Here is a 16,454-nt window from a genome sequence, read left to right as displayed (position 1 = left end):
TCACTCCCAACCACAAAACTGTCCTCTGCATACGTCTCATCCATCTCAGGGACCTGGTTGAAATGAAAATGAATTATTTATTTAGGGTTATTTAGCTTAAATGAAAAGGTCAAGCGGCCACTTCCAATAAAATGATTATGTAAACGCACGTTCAAAACCCCCCCGTTCATGCATCCTATGCACACTTTTAGGTCCGTTTTTGGGCTCTACGTATAAATCATGCGGCCATTGAACCCTCGTTGAAAGTTAAACCAGTTTAACTCGGAAGCCGTTTGAGTACAAGGACTAGTATCGGGTAGCGACAGCTTAGTGTGAACACCGAATGCTTACTTGCCTGGTGTGTACGCAGCATTTGATAGAAAATGGAAAGAAACTGTTCACCTGTGAAAAAATATCCATGTTGTTTTGGTTCCTGTAGGACATCTTGAACTTGCCTTGGACGGCGGGGCTCCTCACAGATTTCAAATAAACGCCCTGCATCTCTGAGTCTGACACAAAAGAGAACAGACAGCAGAGCTAACGTGTAAATGTCACGGTGTGGCGTGGCCTTTTCGGCAACACCGCGGTAAAAAGGTCTGCAGAGCCCACCGCGCCGTTTACCATTTAGCTCCTGAGAGTAGTGCGTGTTGTCGACCACAAAGCCGTCGAGAGACCGATTCTGGTCTTCTCCGTCCTCTTCATCAGACGAAACACCCGCCCCTTCCTCATCTTCAGACAGCTCTGCCTCTTCATCCAGGAACTGACGACCTTTTAGAGCCACGCGTGTCTAGCAGAAGCAATGGAAAATGCCAAGGTGTTGGTGTCACGGAGTGTTTAATCACTTCACAGCTTTATAAAACCGCATGGATGCCAAAATGACTCATTGATTGTTCATGGACCCACTCTGATGAAAATGACGTTTTGGTGTTTTCATTTAGCATCTTTCTTCAAGTTGTATTTCTAAGTTTTTCTTTCCTCAAATCTTGAACTGCAGAAAAAACACTGCAGGAGAGCATGTAAACAGAGAACTCTCAGCAATAAGGAGCTAAAGTGAGGTTGAACTCCTGCTGCTTTGTAGAAACTAAGTCCTAGAAAACAACAGTTTTTTTATTTTTAATTTAAGCTAAAAATGTCATAATAATAAAAAAAACACAGGGAATGTTTTTAAACTAGGTCAAAAGATGAGTGGAGTTGGACATTTCTTTTTGTTTGTCTTTTAAAAGAGGCTTACCATCCTCTGATTTTGTACTCTGAATTTTTTTTCTTTCTGTTTTTAGCATCTAAAGATGCAAATATGTGAATCAAAAGTTAGTATAAGCCCAAGAAAAAGTCTAAATCCAGTTTTTACATTGTAGATTCAGGCTGGTGTTGCTAGAATCTGTAGAATTCATCTATCTAACTAACTATGACTGGCGTTGGTGAAATAAGCCGTCTGCCGCTGCACAGACCTTATGTTTGGCCGGCCTGACTCGTTGTCTGCCGGCACCAGGGGCTGAAGGTCTGCGGGTCAACCTGGATTCATTCTGGAAGTCATCATCGGCTTCATCTTTAGTCACATCAGACTGGAACAAAGAGGGAAAATCTCTTTAGAAATGTTGCATCTAATGAATAAAAGTATTACATTCCTCTCAGCATCTTGACTGATCCATGTGCTGAGGCTATAAACACCAGGCTTACTGTGTTGAGTGCAGAGATCCATTTCCTTCTCACTACCAGTGGAGAGTCGACATCACTGCTCATCTTGGACTACAACACAAAATATGTAACTTTTTTTAAACGTTGATGTGCTTTTAATTCATTTTACACATGTTCTGCTAAGACAGCGTTTTCCTTGCTATTGGCAAGGTGGTTGCCATGACAACGGCTGGCACCTTTTTGTGATGACAGGAAGACAGAAAGAATTTTTTGCTCCTTTGATCTTTTAAAAAAAAAAAATTTAGGGCTCTTTTGCACCACAACATCAGCCTCAGTCCATCATTTTTCTCTACCACCTCTTGTGCAAGAAAGTTTTCTACTAAATTGAAATGGACAAAAAGAATAGAAGAAGAGAACAGATTGGAGCTTGACTGATGGTAAATGTTGCCCACCACATCTGGAGACGACAAAGGGTTGACCTTGTTCCGGATTTTTCTTTTGTGAAGCACAACGTCATCCTCACTGCCACTGTCGCTCTCTGCCAAGAACAAGCCAGACAAACAGCTTAGGCAGATTAGGTAAGAGGGTAGCTAGCCAAATAACATTTTTCTCAAAAACGATGGATCAAACCTGGTTGAGGAGGAGAATCCATCACTTCTGTTCGTTTTCGTTTCAGGCTACCAGGCGTGAGAGCCTGCCGCGGCCTTGTTGGTGTGATAGGAGATAGGAGAGCTTCTTTCCCCAATGGCCTCTGTGGCTTGGAGGATCTGGACTCACTGCACAGTCTGGATAAACTGTTGTAAGGAGTAGAGGAGTCCGAAACACTGGGCAAAGACATTTGCTTTTCGGGTGGTGGAGATGCTGTGGCATGTGGAGCAGGAGCAGCATCCACCTCTGCTTCATCGCCGGAGCTTTCCAGTGATAAACCGAGGTCAAAGTTGACAGAGAAGAGGTCATTTGAGATTTTCAGTGGTTCGGGGGTTTTTTGCATTGGGAGGCATTTTAAATAGTCTGGAGTCTTATTTGGACTGTGTGAGATGAGGTCATTTCCCACTGGAGTTTTTGCGTAGTCACGTCTGCCTTCAGCCACAAACGCTGAAGTCCTTTGCTCCGTGGAAGCCGCGTCTTTTGTTTCTACCCTGCTTAAACGATGTGTGCTTTCAGGTAAAGGAGAAGTCCTGCAGGAGTTTGTTGGGTCCTGCATTTGTAGAGGTTCAGCATATCTAACATTTCCTTCTGGAGGTGTGGGAATATCTGGAATTGTCATTTGCAGGAAAGCTTTGTCATCCTCAAACAGTTCCATGCTCTCGTCCATCTGGGAGGCTCCATCAGCATCATCCGTCACATTTAGCAGAACCTCATCGCTCCTCATTTCCCTGCTGCCATTTTCCTCATTCATCCCACCCTCCTCATTTCCAATCGCTCTTGTATGTGTCTGCTTGATGTCGTCATCGGTGATGTTGTCGACAAAAGTGACTTGATCCTCAAAAACCTCGTCCCAAGTGGGACTACAAGCTGAAACCCCCGCAGCCTTTTCACCAATCTCCTCAAGTGCCAATGTCTTGTTTTGGCCAAAGGTCGCAACGTTCGCTTCACAAATCAATTCGTCGTCGTCATCGTCGACATCCAAGCTAAAGCTAACAAAGAAGGGTGGATGAAGAGGCTTAGGAGAAGGCGGCATTAACTCGGCATCAGAAATGTCAGCCAGTGAAGGAGGAGATCGACAGAGGAGTTCAGCCACGTTGGCCAAGATGACCTTCAGGGTTTCATCCTTCCCTGGTTTGTCAGAACAGGTCAGCTGTGGGGAATCCCACTGCGGAAGGTAAAACATCCCCTGAAGTTCCACCTCCTCATCGTCATTAGCCATCCGTTTTGGAGAATGATCTAAACATACAGGATCTCTGCATGTTTCCTCAGCTTTCTTTGCATTTATGATCACACAGTCTTCCCCGTCGACGCTCGATGGAGGACGATAAGCGCCGTCAAGTTTGAAGTCATCACAAGGGTCCACACTATGAGGGCCAACAGGAAGCAGCGGTTTTCTCCCAGCATGTGTGGGTAGTGTATCTACACTCCCCTCCTCCACCTCATCCCTGATGTCAAGCAGCTCAGACCAGGACGAGCCAGACGATTTTGTCTTGTTGTCGGTGCTCTTCACGCGCATCTTTGCAGCTTTTCCTCTCCTCAGTTCTCTTTTCTCCGTGTCTTCTCTGTGGTGGTAAGGAAGAAGCTCCTGCTCATAAAGACATTCCCCCTAAACAGACACAAGAAAGTAGGAAAGACGGTTGGCCTCTAAGAAAACAAGTGGGGAGGCATCGGAGTTTCTTCACGCTGGAATCTAATCAGCAACTTGTCCTAGGAAGACATTATAACCACAAAAGGAGCAGAATTAAAACTTGACATACGTATTTTTTTTTTTTTACAAAAGAAAGAATTTAACACTGTGGCCGAATTCCAAGACAACTTATTCAATTGTGTTTGGGTTTTTTTAACATGTCCTTGTGGAATTTTTCTGTTGATGGAGGACATTTATAATGAGAATGAAGCTTAAAACTGCATTTCTGAGCATTTCTTTATTTAAATCGGTTAAAATCAGGAAAAAGCCTGTAGTTATGATGATGTAACCACAATCGAGGGTCGCAAAATCCATGCTCCGCCCCATCCGGATGCATCCACTTGCAGACAAATACCGTAATTTCCAGATTACAAGCTGCTACTTTTGTCACACGCTTGTGTCTTCATTTTCCTCATCTGAGCTAACATCTGGCTCAAAACTGTAAGGCTGGTTAGCTCAGATATTGCTCGCCATTTTTGTTCCAGGGGTAATGTTAGTTTGGGGGTGGGGGTGGCTACTACCTAGCGGAATAGTATGTAAAACAGATGGATGATGGGAAATAGTGGCGGCCTAACTCTGCATCAACACTCCACAACTCTAATAAACTCCCTCGTCAGAAAATATGTCTTTAAAAAAAGGTTTTTTTGATTTAGGCTAAAAACAGCATAATCATATTTAAAAGAGCACTGGAAACACTTTTACAACTGGTTCAAAGACGATCGGAGTGAAGCTTTAATAGTTGTTATCGTTTCTCTTGAAAAAAATACTTTAAACTCACTCAAATAACATAATTTTAGGATTTTTCGGGTTTTCCTTATGCAAGAAAGAAAGAACCTGTTACCAAACACCTGTCATGTGGGCAAGTGTGTGACCTGGAAGTGATTTATCTAAAGTGGTGTCCTGCAGGGGTCCACAGGGGGCCATCGAACCAGCGACCAGCAGGTGAATGATGCTCAGTGAACCTGAGGTCAACATTCTTTCTTCAAAGCAGAGCTGGTAAGCTCTTCTGAAAACAATACACATAAAAATAAAAATTCAACCATATCTTTTTTTAGCAGGGAGTAAAAAATTAAAAAAAAAGCCCCAAAATCTAAAACATACCTGAAAAACTCTGTGGGGAATAAATAGAACACATTAGCCCAATTATTTTACAACACAGTCCTGAAGTTTTAATCACTTATTCGCATTAAACGGATTGATTCTGTGCACATGCTCAGAGGCACGCACTCAATTTGTCAGTCTGGCTTCAAAAAAGAACTTTTTATAATCTCATCAAATATACACTAACTGCTAGTCATAAATAAAAAACAGTTTATATATCAAATATAACTATATTTGTCTACATTTTTTTCCTTCAGAGGGCCTCCTTTATTCCTTTACCTAGATGGACAAGCTGGAGAGCTGTTGGTAACATTTTAGAGTTTTGTTGTTTGGGCTGGAAGATCCTCATGGTGGGGTTCCAGAACCCACTCGGTTATTCTTCATCACATAAATCTATTCCAAGACAATTGCAATAAATGGTTTCCTTAAATGTGCTAAAAAAACAAACAATCTTATGGCAGCTTGACGTATTTAACAAATCAAATCAATCTCTTTATGCATTTGACCAATCGGATGGTCTCCTTTACATTATTGACCAATGGGATGGAGCCCTTATATGTAAGATGCTTGCCTCCTATGTAGACGAGGGTCATTTGGAGTGTAATTTAAGTTATGTTGACTCTTATTTAAATGATTAAACTGTTGCAGTGAAATGGAAATGATGTATTTAGTGGTTTTGCGGTTTGTTCATGTATCGCAAGCTATATTGTCATCGCAATATTGATCACTAATAGAGTTTTCCTCATATTGTGCAGCCCTAATCTACACTAAACTGAACATGAGTCCAGTGAAAAGAATAAAAGATGAATTGTGGCACCAAACTGTTTTAGTCGAGACGTTTTTCTCCAGTTTTATAAGCATCATTGTCGAGTTCTCTTAGGACTAAAATCAAGCTTTTGCAACTTGTTGCATCAGGTTTTTTATTTTTAATTTGCTCAGAGACCTATTTGACCCCGTTTGGCTTAGATAACTGCGATGAAAGAATGGGGCACTGGGGTTAACTCACCATTTCCAAAGAAAGGTAATCAGTTAAGTCAATAGTTCTGGCCCTAAAGTGTGTGGAATGTCACTCATTAGTCCAGTGAAAGGCATTTAAAGACACTCAAGTAAAAATAAGAAAGAAAGGCTTTTTCTTTGCAGATAAAACCTGAACGATTTAAGTGCTCATGGGATCAATACGAGCTGCTAATGTGTAACTCAGCAACAGCATCTAAAATAATCTTGATGAGCAGAAAGCAGCAGAGGCTGGGAGGGTTACACGGTTCCTTTGAAACAGTGGGATGAAGAAAAGCAGCAAAGTGGAAACCCCTTTCTGCAAATTATTTCCTTGCTCTACAACAATCAAATAAAAATGCGATGCCCATGGGTGCACACAACAAATGGAGCATGGGTATGAAATCCTCTCCAGAATCTAATAGTAAAATGGGATGAGATCCATCCAAAAGACAAATATTTCCTTTTTGAATGCCATCTTACAGCCAAATCCAGAACTTTCTGGAATGGAAACATTCAAGCACCAGGTGTTCTTTCACAAATATGCATCAATAAGTGAAACAGAAATAGATATTTTTACCTATTTGGGCCTGATATGACATTGAAAAGCAGAAAGCTTTTGAAGTCACAGTTGATACTGACGAACCTAAATTAGTTAATAACGAAAAATCAAAAGAACCTCATGGGAAAAAGAAAAATCGTCTCTGATTTTGGTCCGTTTTACTTTCCTTCAAACATCTTTTGTGATATTTTTTTTTATTATGGTTTTTGCGTTTGTTTTTCAATATCTCAATTGGTCCTCTTCAGGCCTGCATGATGTACATCTAGGTCACCATGGCCCGACCCACTTCCAGCTTCCTGGCCTTATGTAACGGTTCACAGAACTGTTATGCAATCACGTGTATGCTTGCCCTGTGTTCCCTAGTTGAGAGGAGACACAGAGAAAATTGGTATGAAGGCTTCTGCAATGATGTGGCGTTCAGATGACCCATGGGTGGGAAGAGTTTTCTGAGAAATAAAATTTAGCTGCTGATCTCTGACGAAGAAGGCCAAAGAAACCGCGGCGGCTGGCTTTTTTTTTCCTTCTTTTTCAAGGTGCAGCCAACAATAGGAACTAAAGAGTTAGGCCTGGTGCACAGCACAGCAGGGGATGAACTCGTCTCTGGTTGGACCGTGCTTCATTAAGCCTCAACCTCTTCATTAAAAAGTCAATGCTTCTTGAACCAAAACTGATCGGGAGATCAAATAAAGGACAAAGAATGGCCAGGCTGAAAAGGATGATAACGAAAATATCTCAATCAAAAAATGTTTGAAGCTACAATAATACTAACACTATTAAGAACAGATCCTGCAGTCAAAAAAAAGGAACATAAAACTGGAGTGCATTGCCTCCAAACTAAAAATAATTGTTTGTCAACAGAGATCTGACCTATAAATTTGGATTTTTGAGTATTTTGTGCTGTTTTCTAGCTAGGAGGCTCTCACTGTAATTCTTGTTGGACTTAAAAAACTGCCTGTTGGAAATTTTTATTTTTTTTTTCCATTTCAAAGGAAAACATTAAAGTAATCATCATGTTTACATTTGCTGGGGGAGAGTTGGTCCACTTCCTGAGAACCCTTGAATTTGTGATGCAGAGGCGTCTGAAAACTCCCTCTTAACAAACAAATACTTCCTGACTAGAATCCAGAGCTAGAAAGGATAGAAAACAGGCTTACTATTTTTTTTTTCCCCACTTTATTAAAAGGTTCTCAATGTGCCAATATGGCGGCTCGCACAAACAAACAAGCTATAAACCACCTAGAATTCAAGTCAGTTTAGGTTCTGGAAAGTAACAGATAATTAAACCCACATCTTAGTCGAGATCTTGTATCCAGTAAAAAAAAATGTATCAGATTTTATTTACCAAAAAAAAAAAATCCTTATTGTTGCAATAAATACTTTTTTAGTAAATGTATTAGTTAACCAGTTAAGGATTGCACAATAAAAAAGGATATATCACCCAGCTTTGTGAATCAGCATGTTTTTCAGAAACATTTTTATTTATTTTATTATTTTTATTATTTATTTTATTAAATGAATAATGGTTAATGTGCAAATAACTCAGAAAAAAATGAATAATAACAATAATTTGAAAAATATAACACACTACATTTTGAGAAATCTTGGACACTAATGAAAAAAATAACTATTGCCGTCATTGCATGGATGAAAAGTCAACATCAGTTTGTACTTCTAACAGTATTGAAGAAAAGTCTTCCTGAAGAATAAATGTTTCATTTTAAAAGCATAGATTAGCGGTGACAGTACATGCCAAAGAGTCGCTTTACGTTGCTATGAATGCTTTTATTACAACACTATGGTGATCAGTACTGATGTCTTGCAACTCCACAGCTCTCCTTCATTTTCTCCACTCCTCTTTTTATAGTAACAGCTTGTGAAAATTAGCCAGTATATTTAGACAAACTTAAAGTGGAAAATACCCATTTATGCTTCAGAAAAAACCCTAGAATAAATAACAAAGTGAGCATTGTGTGTGAAATTCCAAGCCTTTGGTGACGTCTGTGTTGTTTTTAAATACTTCTGCCGTTTTAGTGCGCTTATGAAAAAAAGCATAAAAGCTTTTTTATTGAACTAATCTAAGTCTGCAATTAGGAATTAATAGAGAACTGTTGCATTGTTTTCTGATTATTTCATGACCTGAATTTTATTAAGAAAGCATTAACAAGTTGAACTGCCAACTCATCTTTTAATCCTGTTGTTGTTTTTCCATGTGGGATGGTTTTCTGCTTTTTGTGTACGACAAAGATCTGCAGCGGAGCAAAATAAAGTGGTAACAAGAGCCACTCGGCGACCCACTTTTACCGATACGGGCTACTTAGAGGCTCTTATCTATGATGGTCTTGAAGGAGCAGATGGTGGGGTGACACACACACACAAAAAAAAAAAAGACTTCCACCTTTTTTTTTAAAAAAAACAACCCAGATATTTGGAGATGAACTGAGAGACAAGAGGGTCAAAAAGACAAACGTTTTATAATGGAGGGATACAATTACTCGTTTTATAATGACTGTTAAAAAAAAAGTGACATTGTTAGAGCTTGGAGACCCCCGGCTTCTAATTTAAACACATCAAGGCAGAATGTTTGACAAAACTAAATCAAGACAAGCTTGCTAACAAACAGCATAAATATATTAAACATAAGCAGTTTATGCCTATTTTTGTTCATTTAAATGAAAAAAATAACTATGATTTTAAACCACAGTCAATTCTTTTTCATCATCCCCTGGAGGAAAAAAATATAATCTACTTGCATGTGTTGGGAGAAAACCTGACAGGAAAGCAGACTTAAAAGAAGAAGAAAAACTGATTTGGTCAAGAAAAAGATCCCAAAAGTGGATTCAAGTTCAGAGAAAGGTTAAAAAAAAAAGAGTTGTTTTTTTTTAAATAGAAATCTCACAGTATTTTTAGCCCCAGCGTTTTCAGAGAATACAGATATTGTTGAATGGAATCTAGAAAGATGCCACAGCCCGGAAACACCCCCCTATTCATGTTTTTTTCTTTTTTTAACTAATGCCATATTAGTCTCTGTTTATTATGCAAGGAATTTGCCTTTCACGTCAAAGACAGATTTAGTAACTAAAAAAAACCATGGTTGTATATTCACAAGCAACTCAGCTGACTCCTGTCAGCCTTGTGCGTTAAGAAAGTCTGGCTTTGCTTTGGGTAAATGCAAACTACTGTCTTCCTATTATGAAACCAGGCAGGATTTATGCAAGATGTTGTCGGCCGTTTTTATCAATTCTATGTTCCCATAACGGTGAACCTGACAATATGCCATTTGCCAGAATTTGGCTTTTTTTCTGTATTGTTTTGCATCACTTTGCTCTGAATCTGTCTTTTTCATTAAACCCTGTCAAGCCCACCTGTCAAAGACTTGACAGAGAATTTAATTTTTTTTGGAATAAAGATGTTTTTAAAACCCTTTGATGAAATCCACATAAATAATTTTGCAATATAATTTTTTTTATGAGATTTGGGTAGTATTAATTAAAATGAGTTGCAAGTTTTTACTCAGTTTAAAATACTGACATTAGTCTCAAATTTAATCCACACATTTTTAACATGACGCAACTGTTTTATAAGGAATTAATTATCAAGACATTTGCATTCTTTCAATACAGCAAGTAGTCATTAAAAAGAATAACAATAGATGAGTTACCCTCAGCACAAAGTTTTAAAATTAGCTAAACATTTTCCATCAAAAGTGTTTTTGAGATTTAACGAAAGCAGCCATTTTAAAAGGAGCAGGAAAAGCTCTTCTACTGCCCCTAGTGGAAGGATGATGAACTACAGAACAAAAAACACGGACCAAGTTTGGGGTTTTTAAGGAAAGCTTGGATCATGCTTATGTGATGGGGGTCTCAAAAATGTATGTATCAAATATGCTACAAATGGTATATAGATGGTAATATAAAGTTAACTGTTTCACAGAAAAAAAAGTCAAATTTTTCCAAGTTATCGTACTTTAAAGATAAAAGATGTTTGAAAATGTTTAGAGTAGTGTGCGCACATGACTAATCTACTTCTTACGGTTTAATTAAACAAAAGTATACAGTACTGAATAATTGTTAACTTTTTTGCATTGAAAATGAGACGAAATGTTCCAACTAAAGCAAGATTTAATTCTAAAAATAATGAATTTCCATGTTTTAGATAAGCTTAGATCAATGCTAAAACTCCTATTTTATGGAAAAGTACTAAAACATTGTTTAACATGCTAGATTTTAATATCACTGCTGCCTATAGGTGAACACATACAAATGTTTTGTGATTTCAGTTCTTTCAAGTATTATCAGGAAGATCCAAACAGTCATATGAACTTGTTGTTCCGGTGCTCACCTCGTTTTCATCTTTCATGCCATCTATGAGCTCCATCACCTGAACGAAGTGCCTGCAGCGAAGGGAGTGGTCGACCAGATGGGAAGGGAGGGCTTTGTGCTGCCAGTGTCTCCACTCCCATAGAGACAGCTCTCTATGCGGATGTTTGTGCTTATCGGCGTTTTCCTGTTACACGCAGAAATGGTTATAAGAGAACTTGCTTCATTTTTTTGGTTACGTGAAAGAAAACTATATCTGAAAACAGAAATAAAAGAGAGGAAACCTGAGGTGGAGGGTCACTGGGTATTGACAAAAAGTGGGATTCCTTCAGGATTGGCTTGGCTTCGTGTTCCCCCAGCTTCATAGTGGTTTCCCACACAGAATACTCCACGCTGCTCAGAAAGCCATCAGATGCTGTGCTGCGGTGTTGAACTTCAATACGATGTAGAAAAATAGAGTTAAAGGGGCGGAAATTTGATACGAAAGTGTTCTAATAGGAATGGAATAAACGCTCACTCAGACTCTGAGGGTGGATGAGTGAACCCCGTCCTTCAGAGTGGGACCTTCGACCCCTTCCTGACCTCCTGCTGCTCTCTCTGTGGTCAAACTGGCCACAGGTAATGTACATCTTGTGGAGACTGGGGTTCAGCCCCTCGGGCAGCATGCGGGGACTGTTGTGGTACATGTGGAAGCCGTTCTTGTTGCCAGTGATGGACTTATACACACTGCGCTTGTTGCTCTGGCTCTGATTGTAGGTCTGAGGAAGAGAAAGGACTGACGCTTTGGTACAGGAAGTTTTGTGAAGCTCGGAGAGGCCTGTTGTGCGTCTACAGACACTCACCCTCTCCTCCCGCCCTTCAGCTAATACGACGACGATGCGCCCCTGCCGCTTTCGTCCGGTGCGTCCCATCCGCTGCACCAGGCGGATGGGGTTCTTCTGTGCATCAAAGCAAACAATGAGGTCCACCTCTCCGATATCGAGCCCCTCTTCTCCCACACAGGTGGACACCAGCGTGTTGAAGCCTCCCTGCCGAAAACGTTGCACCACCTTGTCGAGAAGGCAAAAGAAAAAGCCCATAAAAGGTAATAGAGGGTTTATGTACATTTACAAAAACTCCAAAATAAGACAAATACACCAAAGCAGCTTTGTAATGTCAAGAAAATTCTGTATGATGGTTTTAAAAATTCCAAATAAATCTTGAAATCTAAAGTGAAGTACTTTTTGACCAAAAAAAAGTCTGTTCCAAATGCATTCAAAATAAGATAGGAAAGAATATGGCCAAATACTTTTTAATCTTAGCTTTGCAACCACTTCTTAATTAATTATATAACAAATAACAAATATATGTAACAAATATAACAAAGTATTTCTATTTTCTGAATACAATCCTGTTTAATTAAAAGAATGTTTCACAATAAAGGAACTTTTACCTCTAGCTGCTCCTTTTGAGTAAATCCTTTGACCCCTTTTCCGGCAGAGGCCTGGCCCATAAATGTCATGACCCTGATCAGCGGCGAGTGGCGGTTTAGCATGGCAGCGATCTCTTGCACGCTCTCCCGGAATGAGGAAAAAATCATCACGCGTGTGCTTACTCCCTGAGGGCCTGAACGGCCACAGGAACAAAGAGGGAAAGAAAATAGCAGATTAAAACTTTTCCTCAGAAAACAATGGGCTTACAGCCCACACGCTGGCGCACAAAAGAGCTTTCCCCCCCCCCACACATGTAAAATAGTTTAAATGATATAAAATATCAGGAAATATGCTCAAATTTGGTCTAGAAACCTTTGTAGTTTCAAAATAAAACTGCAGTGATGGCTGTTTTTAGCACACATTGACATTAAGTTAGAAGCCTTCTCTAATGTATTTAGAAGAGCGATGGATTTCAGCTGGAAGCTACAATAATCACTCAATGGATGAGTCACAGCATATTTGCTGGTGTTCACCGTGATTGTCTGAGTTGCTTTCAGCCCACACTCTAAAGTGCTGCAACACCACCTCCTCCAGCTTCTTCAGCTTGGGGTGACTGTAAACAAATGGTGCATCTGGACCTGGAAATAGTCATATGAGAATATGTTAGACATATTTAGACACAGGAGAAGAAAAACCCGCTCAGTAGTTAGCTGTAGGAGTGCACATCCTGAGCCTAAGAATCCAGTCAGGTCACCACCACATATTTGACCCTCAGGGTTAAGGGTTGTGAGCGGTTGAACCAACCCTAACATACATTCCTCACCGAATACATAAGATAAGAAAAAACGTGTTTATACACACTCAGGTGGGTGACGACTAATGATGCTCTAGATTAAGAAAAATATGGAATATTTCTATTAATATTTAACTGCAACACCACAGAAAACATATATGTTCTTCTAGTTGTGTTTACACGTTTAAGAGATTGTTTCATCTTTGTTGACAGTTTTAGTAAAATAGTATAAATTCACAAAAAGTGGACTAAAAGCTTAGCCAAGATATGGAAAAAAGTAACTTTTCATTTTTCTCTTTTGCACTGGGTTTTCTTGTAATTTATCATTTCTTAAAGAGAAAATGTAAATAGGGGAACATATATGAAATCCAAATAAATAAACAAACAAATAAAGCAAAAAATACATAAATGTATCAATTGGATCAGATTTAGGAGCCTATTTGTGTTAATTATTACTAAACAATTTGGATAAAAGCATCAAGTGTTGCCATCATCTGATAACTGCACACATCTCAAATCTTTAAACTATGCGGTGATGAAGAAACGTCCGCACCAGCAGATGGCTTCACAAACATTGCCTCCATCTCGTGGTAAAGATCCATGAACGTTGGGGTTCGCTGGAGCTCGTTCTTGGTCCTGGACATCTCTGAATAATACATGGAGACAGTTCAAACATGTGAATATGTTTGTATGAGACGTGGCTGAAATAAAGCAAAACTGTTCACATGGAGAATCACCGTTTTATCACCGTTCTTTAGATAAAGAACATGGAATGTCATAAGGGGACTGACCTCTAGATCCGTCCATGATTCCTTGTACGTAAAAGAAGAGCGACCTGAGGCCCATCTGCATCAGCAGCTCATAACCATGATACAGACTAATGCAGAGGGCAAAGTCCCCCTCCAGCATCCCCTGCTGAGGACTCTGCAGTTAAACCAAACAGAAAAGACATCCCATGTATGTGCCAGTATAAATAAAATAAACACATATACACATAGCTATCCATCCATTTTCTTAACCTGGGTCACAGGGTCACTGGAGCTGCTGTTGGGCGTACAACCTGGACAGGTCACCAGTTTGTCACAGGGCACACAACCACTCCTACACACACTCACACATCTAGGGACACATTAGAGTAACCAATTAGCATGTTTTTAGAATGTGGGAGGATGCCGGAGTGCCCAGAGAAAACCCACGCACGCATGAGGAGAACATGCAAACTCCAAGCAGAAAGGTCCCAGGCGGGATTCGAACCAGGGCCTTCCAGCAGTGAGGCGATATGATGCTATATGACATAGAACAACAGGTTCTGCTTTTCTCCTCGATTACTAATAACAACTATTAGTAGTACAGAAAATGGGTGAAATTTCAGATTAAAAGAAAATAATATATAGAATTCGCTTTGATCCTTTGCTCCAGTTGCAACTGATAATAAACTTGCATGGATCTCATGTCACAAAAGAAATTAATCATACACATATACACATTTCTAGTATACATATTCTACCGTTAAGCATATCCTTGGACACTTTTCTTAGCCACGTTTCTGTATTACTCTTAGATGTACTTTTGAAAGTTTTTAATATATCACATTAAAATGTGAAAAACATTTTAAAAGTAAAACTAATTTGTACAACATTAGCAGATTTCTTGCCTGGAATTACTTGCATCTTTTACCATATTGCACTTTAAAAAACAATTTCAAAAAAGGCTGTTGGTTGTTTACAGTCACTTTGTACATCTATCGATCAGATCTGGTGGTTAAATATCTTTACAATGAAGTAACCAAAGTACCCCAAACGCTTAAAATGTTCATTTAAGTTAACATAGCTGATAAAAACCGTAAACAGTTTTTTTTAATGCCAATTAGAACATTTTGCAAACTTTGATTTTGATCTTTCTTATCAAGGATTTAAAAAAAAAAAAGACAAATCCTAAAAGTTGATTAATAAAGCCTTGAAGCAAACAAAAGAGAAAGAAATCTGTTTGGGTTATTGGTGGATAAAAGCTAAAAGAAAAGTTTCAGTTTACATCACAGGTGTGGTTCGATTCCCACATTGCCCTCCCATGTGCCGAAGTGTCCTTGAGCAAGACACTGAACGGCCAACCTCCGACCAGAGAGATGGCGCCAGTGTTCGGCAGTGTGTGTGAATGGCTGAATGGGACTGTGACTGTAAAGTGCTTTGGGCCTCTGAGGAAGGCAGAAAAGCGTTTTACAAGTATGCCAAAGTGTTCAATCTTTATGTATGTTTAGATCTAAAGATCTAATCCCTGATTATTTAACCATTGTCTCTATAAGAGAACTGGACCTGCGTTCCAAACAGGAAGTACCCACTGGCTCCAAGAAGCCAAAACCCCATAAACTTCCATTCCTGCTCTTTTCTTAATAATCCTAAATGTGTCTAATGATATTTTTTGCTGTAGTGCAGGTTATTCAAGTTATAAACCGACCAATCAGAAGCCTCAATAAAAGAATTTGGTCTTACATCTAACATTCAAAACGTTTGACTGATTCTCCGGAGCCCACTTTCAAGTGGTGGGGGTGTGGACCTCCAACAAGCTCACTCCTGATTGGTGAGAGTGGTTGCCATAGATATGCTGTCAATCACTGCTTCCTGATGATTTCTGGTTCCAACACGGTGGAGTTTGTAATGCAAAAAAATAAATAAAAAGGCGACTGAATTGACTTCACTTTGTCGGAGCCGGAAGTAAACCAACAGTCAATGTATTTACCCCTGAGGGATGTGAGCGTTTCTAAGGTTGCATGTGTGTAAAACATGAGTAACTATAACAGATGATGTGTTGTAGAATGTAATGAAAATCGACACTAATAGATTCGCGAGTCCATGCCTTGATGTGTGGAGGCGGGTTCTTGCGGAACTGGTCCCTGGCCAGAATGAGCTGGTATTTGCTGAGGCTCCGCAGGTCCTTCTGAGACATCACCCGGTTCTGAACCAGACGAGACATGAACTTCTTCAGCACCTAAAGGAACCAGTGACAAAAAGGTGGGGTAAGTAGGTCAGCAATATCCGGTGGTGATGTTTTTAATGTAGACATACGTCAGCAAACACAGCACTTCGCTGCACTCGGGGTGTACTTATAAGCAGACCCACATCTACTGAATAAAAGCCTTAGTAATTAATCAAAAGTAAAACGTGTCTGAGACCTTGTTCTTGCCTCAGATCTCATTTTAAGGTAATGAGTAAACTTTTAAAATAAGTCTAATCATCTTCACAATCACATCAAATGATGGGTCAGAACTTTGTCGCTGCTGCTGCTTTACAAAGCTTCAGAATGAAAGACTGACCTGGAAAAAGAAGACTTCTGT

General features: G+C 39.6%; 1 protein-coding gene across 2 annotated transcripts in view; it reads right to left on the bottom strand.

Moving 5' to 3' along the window:
* fancm (Fanconi anemia complementation group M) overlaps positions 1-16,454 on the bottom strand; it is a 34,471-nt gene that overhangs the window by 1,891 nt on the left and 16,126 nt on the right. Inside the window, exons 5-20 of one of the 2 annotated variants that reach the window (XM_011490289.2) lie at positions 15,977-16,108; positions 13,918-14,050; positions 13,680-13,772; positions 12,867-12,971; positions 12,354-12,526; positions 11,764-11,970; positions 11,439-11,679; positions 11,206-11,354; positions 10,944-11,108; positions 2,245-3,868; positions 2,067-2,155; positions 1,657-1,725; positions 1,428-1,541; positions 601-766; positions 382-488; positions 1-53 (exon numbers count right to left, since the gene is read on the bottom strand). The exon at positions 1-53 is cut by the window's left edge and continues 417 nt beyond it. In XM_011490289.2, the coding sequence (XP_011488591.1) occupies positions 1-53; positions 382-488; positions 601-766; positions 1,428-1,541; positions 1,657-1,725; positions 2,067-2,155; positions 2,245-3,868; positions 10,944-11,108; positions 11,206-11,354; positions 11,439-11,679; positions 11,764-11,970; positions 12,354-12,526; positions 12,867-12,971; positions 13,680-13,772; positions 13,918-14,050; positions 15,977-16,108 (3,620 nt within the window). The remainder of the gene's footprint in view (positions 54-381; positions 489-600; positions 767-1,427; positions 1,542-1,656; positions 1,726-2,066; positions 2,156-2,244; positions 3,869-10,943; positions 11,109-11,205; positions 11,355-11,438; positions 11,680-11,763; positions 11,971-12,353; positions 12,527-12,866; positions 12,972-13,679; positions 13,773-13,917; positions 14,051-15,976; positions 16,109-16,454) is intronic. The other variant, XM_011490290.2, reaches the window with a different exon arrangement.

This window comes from Oryzias latipes, chromosome 22, assembly GCF_002234675.1.
Source record: "Oryzias latipes chromosome 22, ASM223467v1".
NCBI lineage: Eukaryota > Metazoa > Chordata > Actinopteri > Beloniformes > Adrianichthyidae > Oryzias > Oryzias latipes.
The sequence above is the reverse complement of the archived record's forward strand: the minus strand, read 5'-3'. Positions and strand labels throughout refer to the sequence as shown.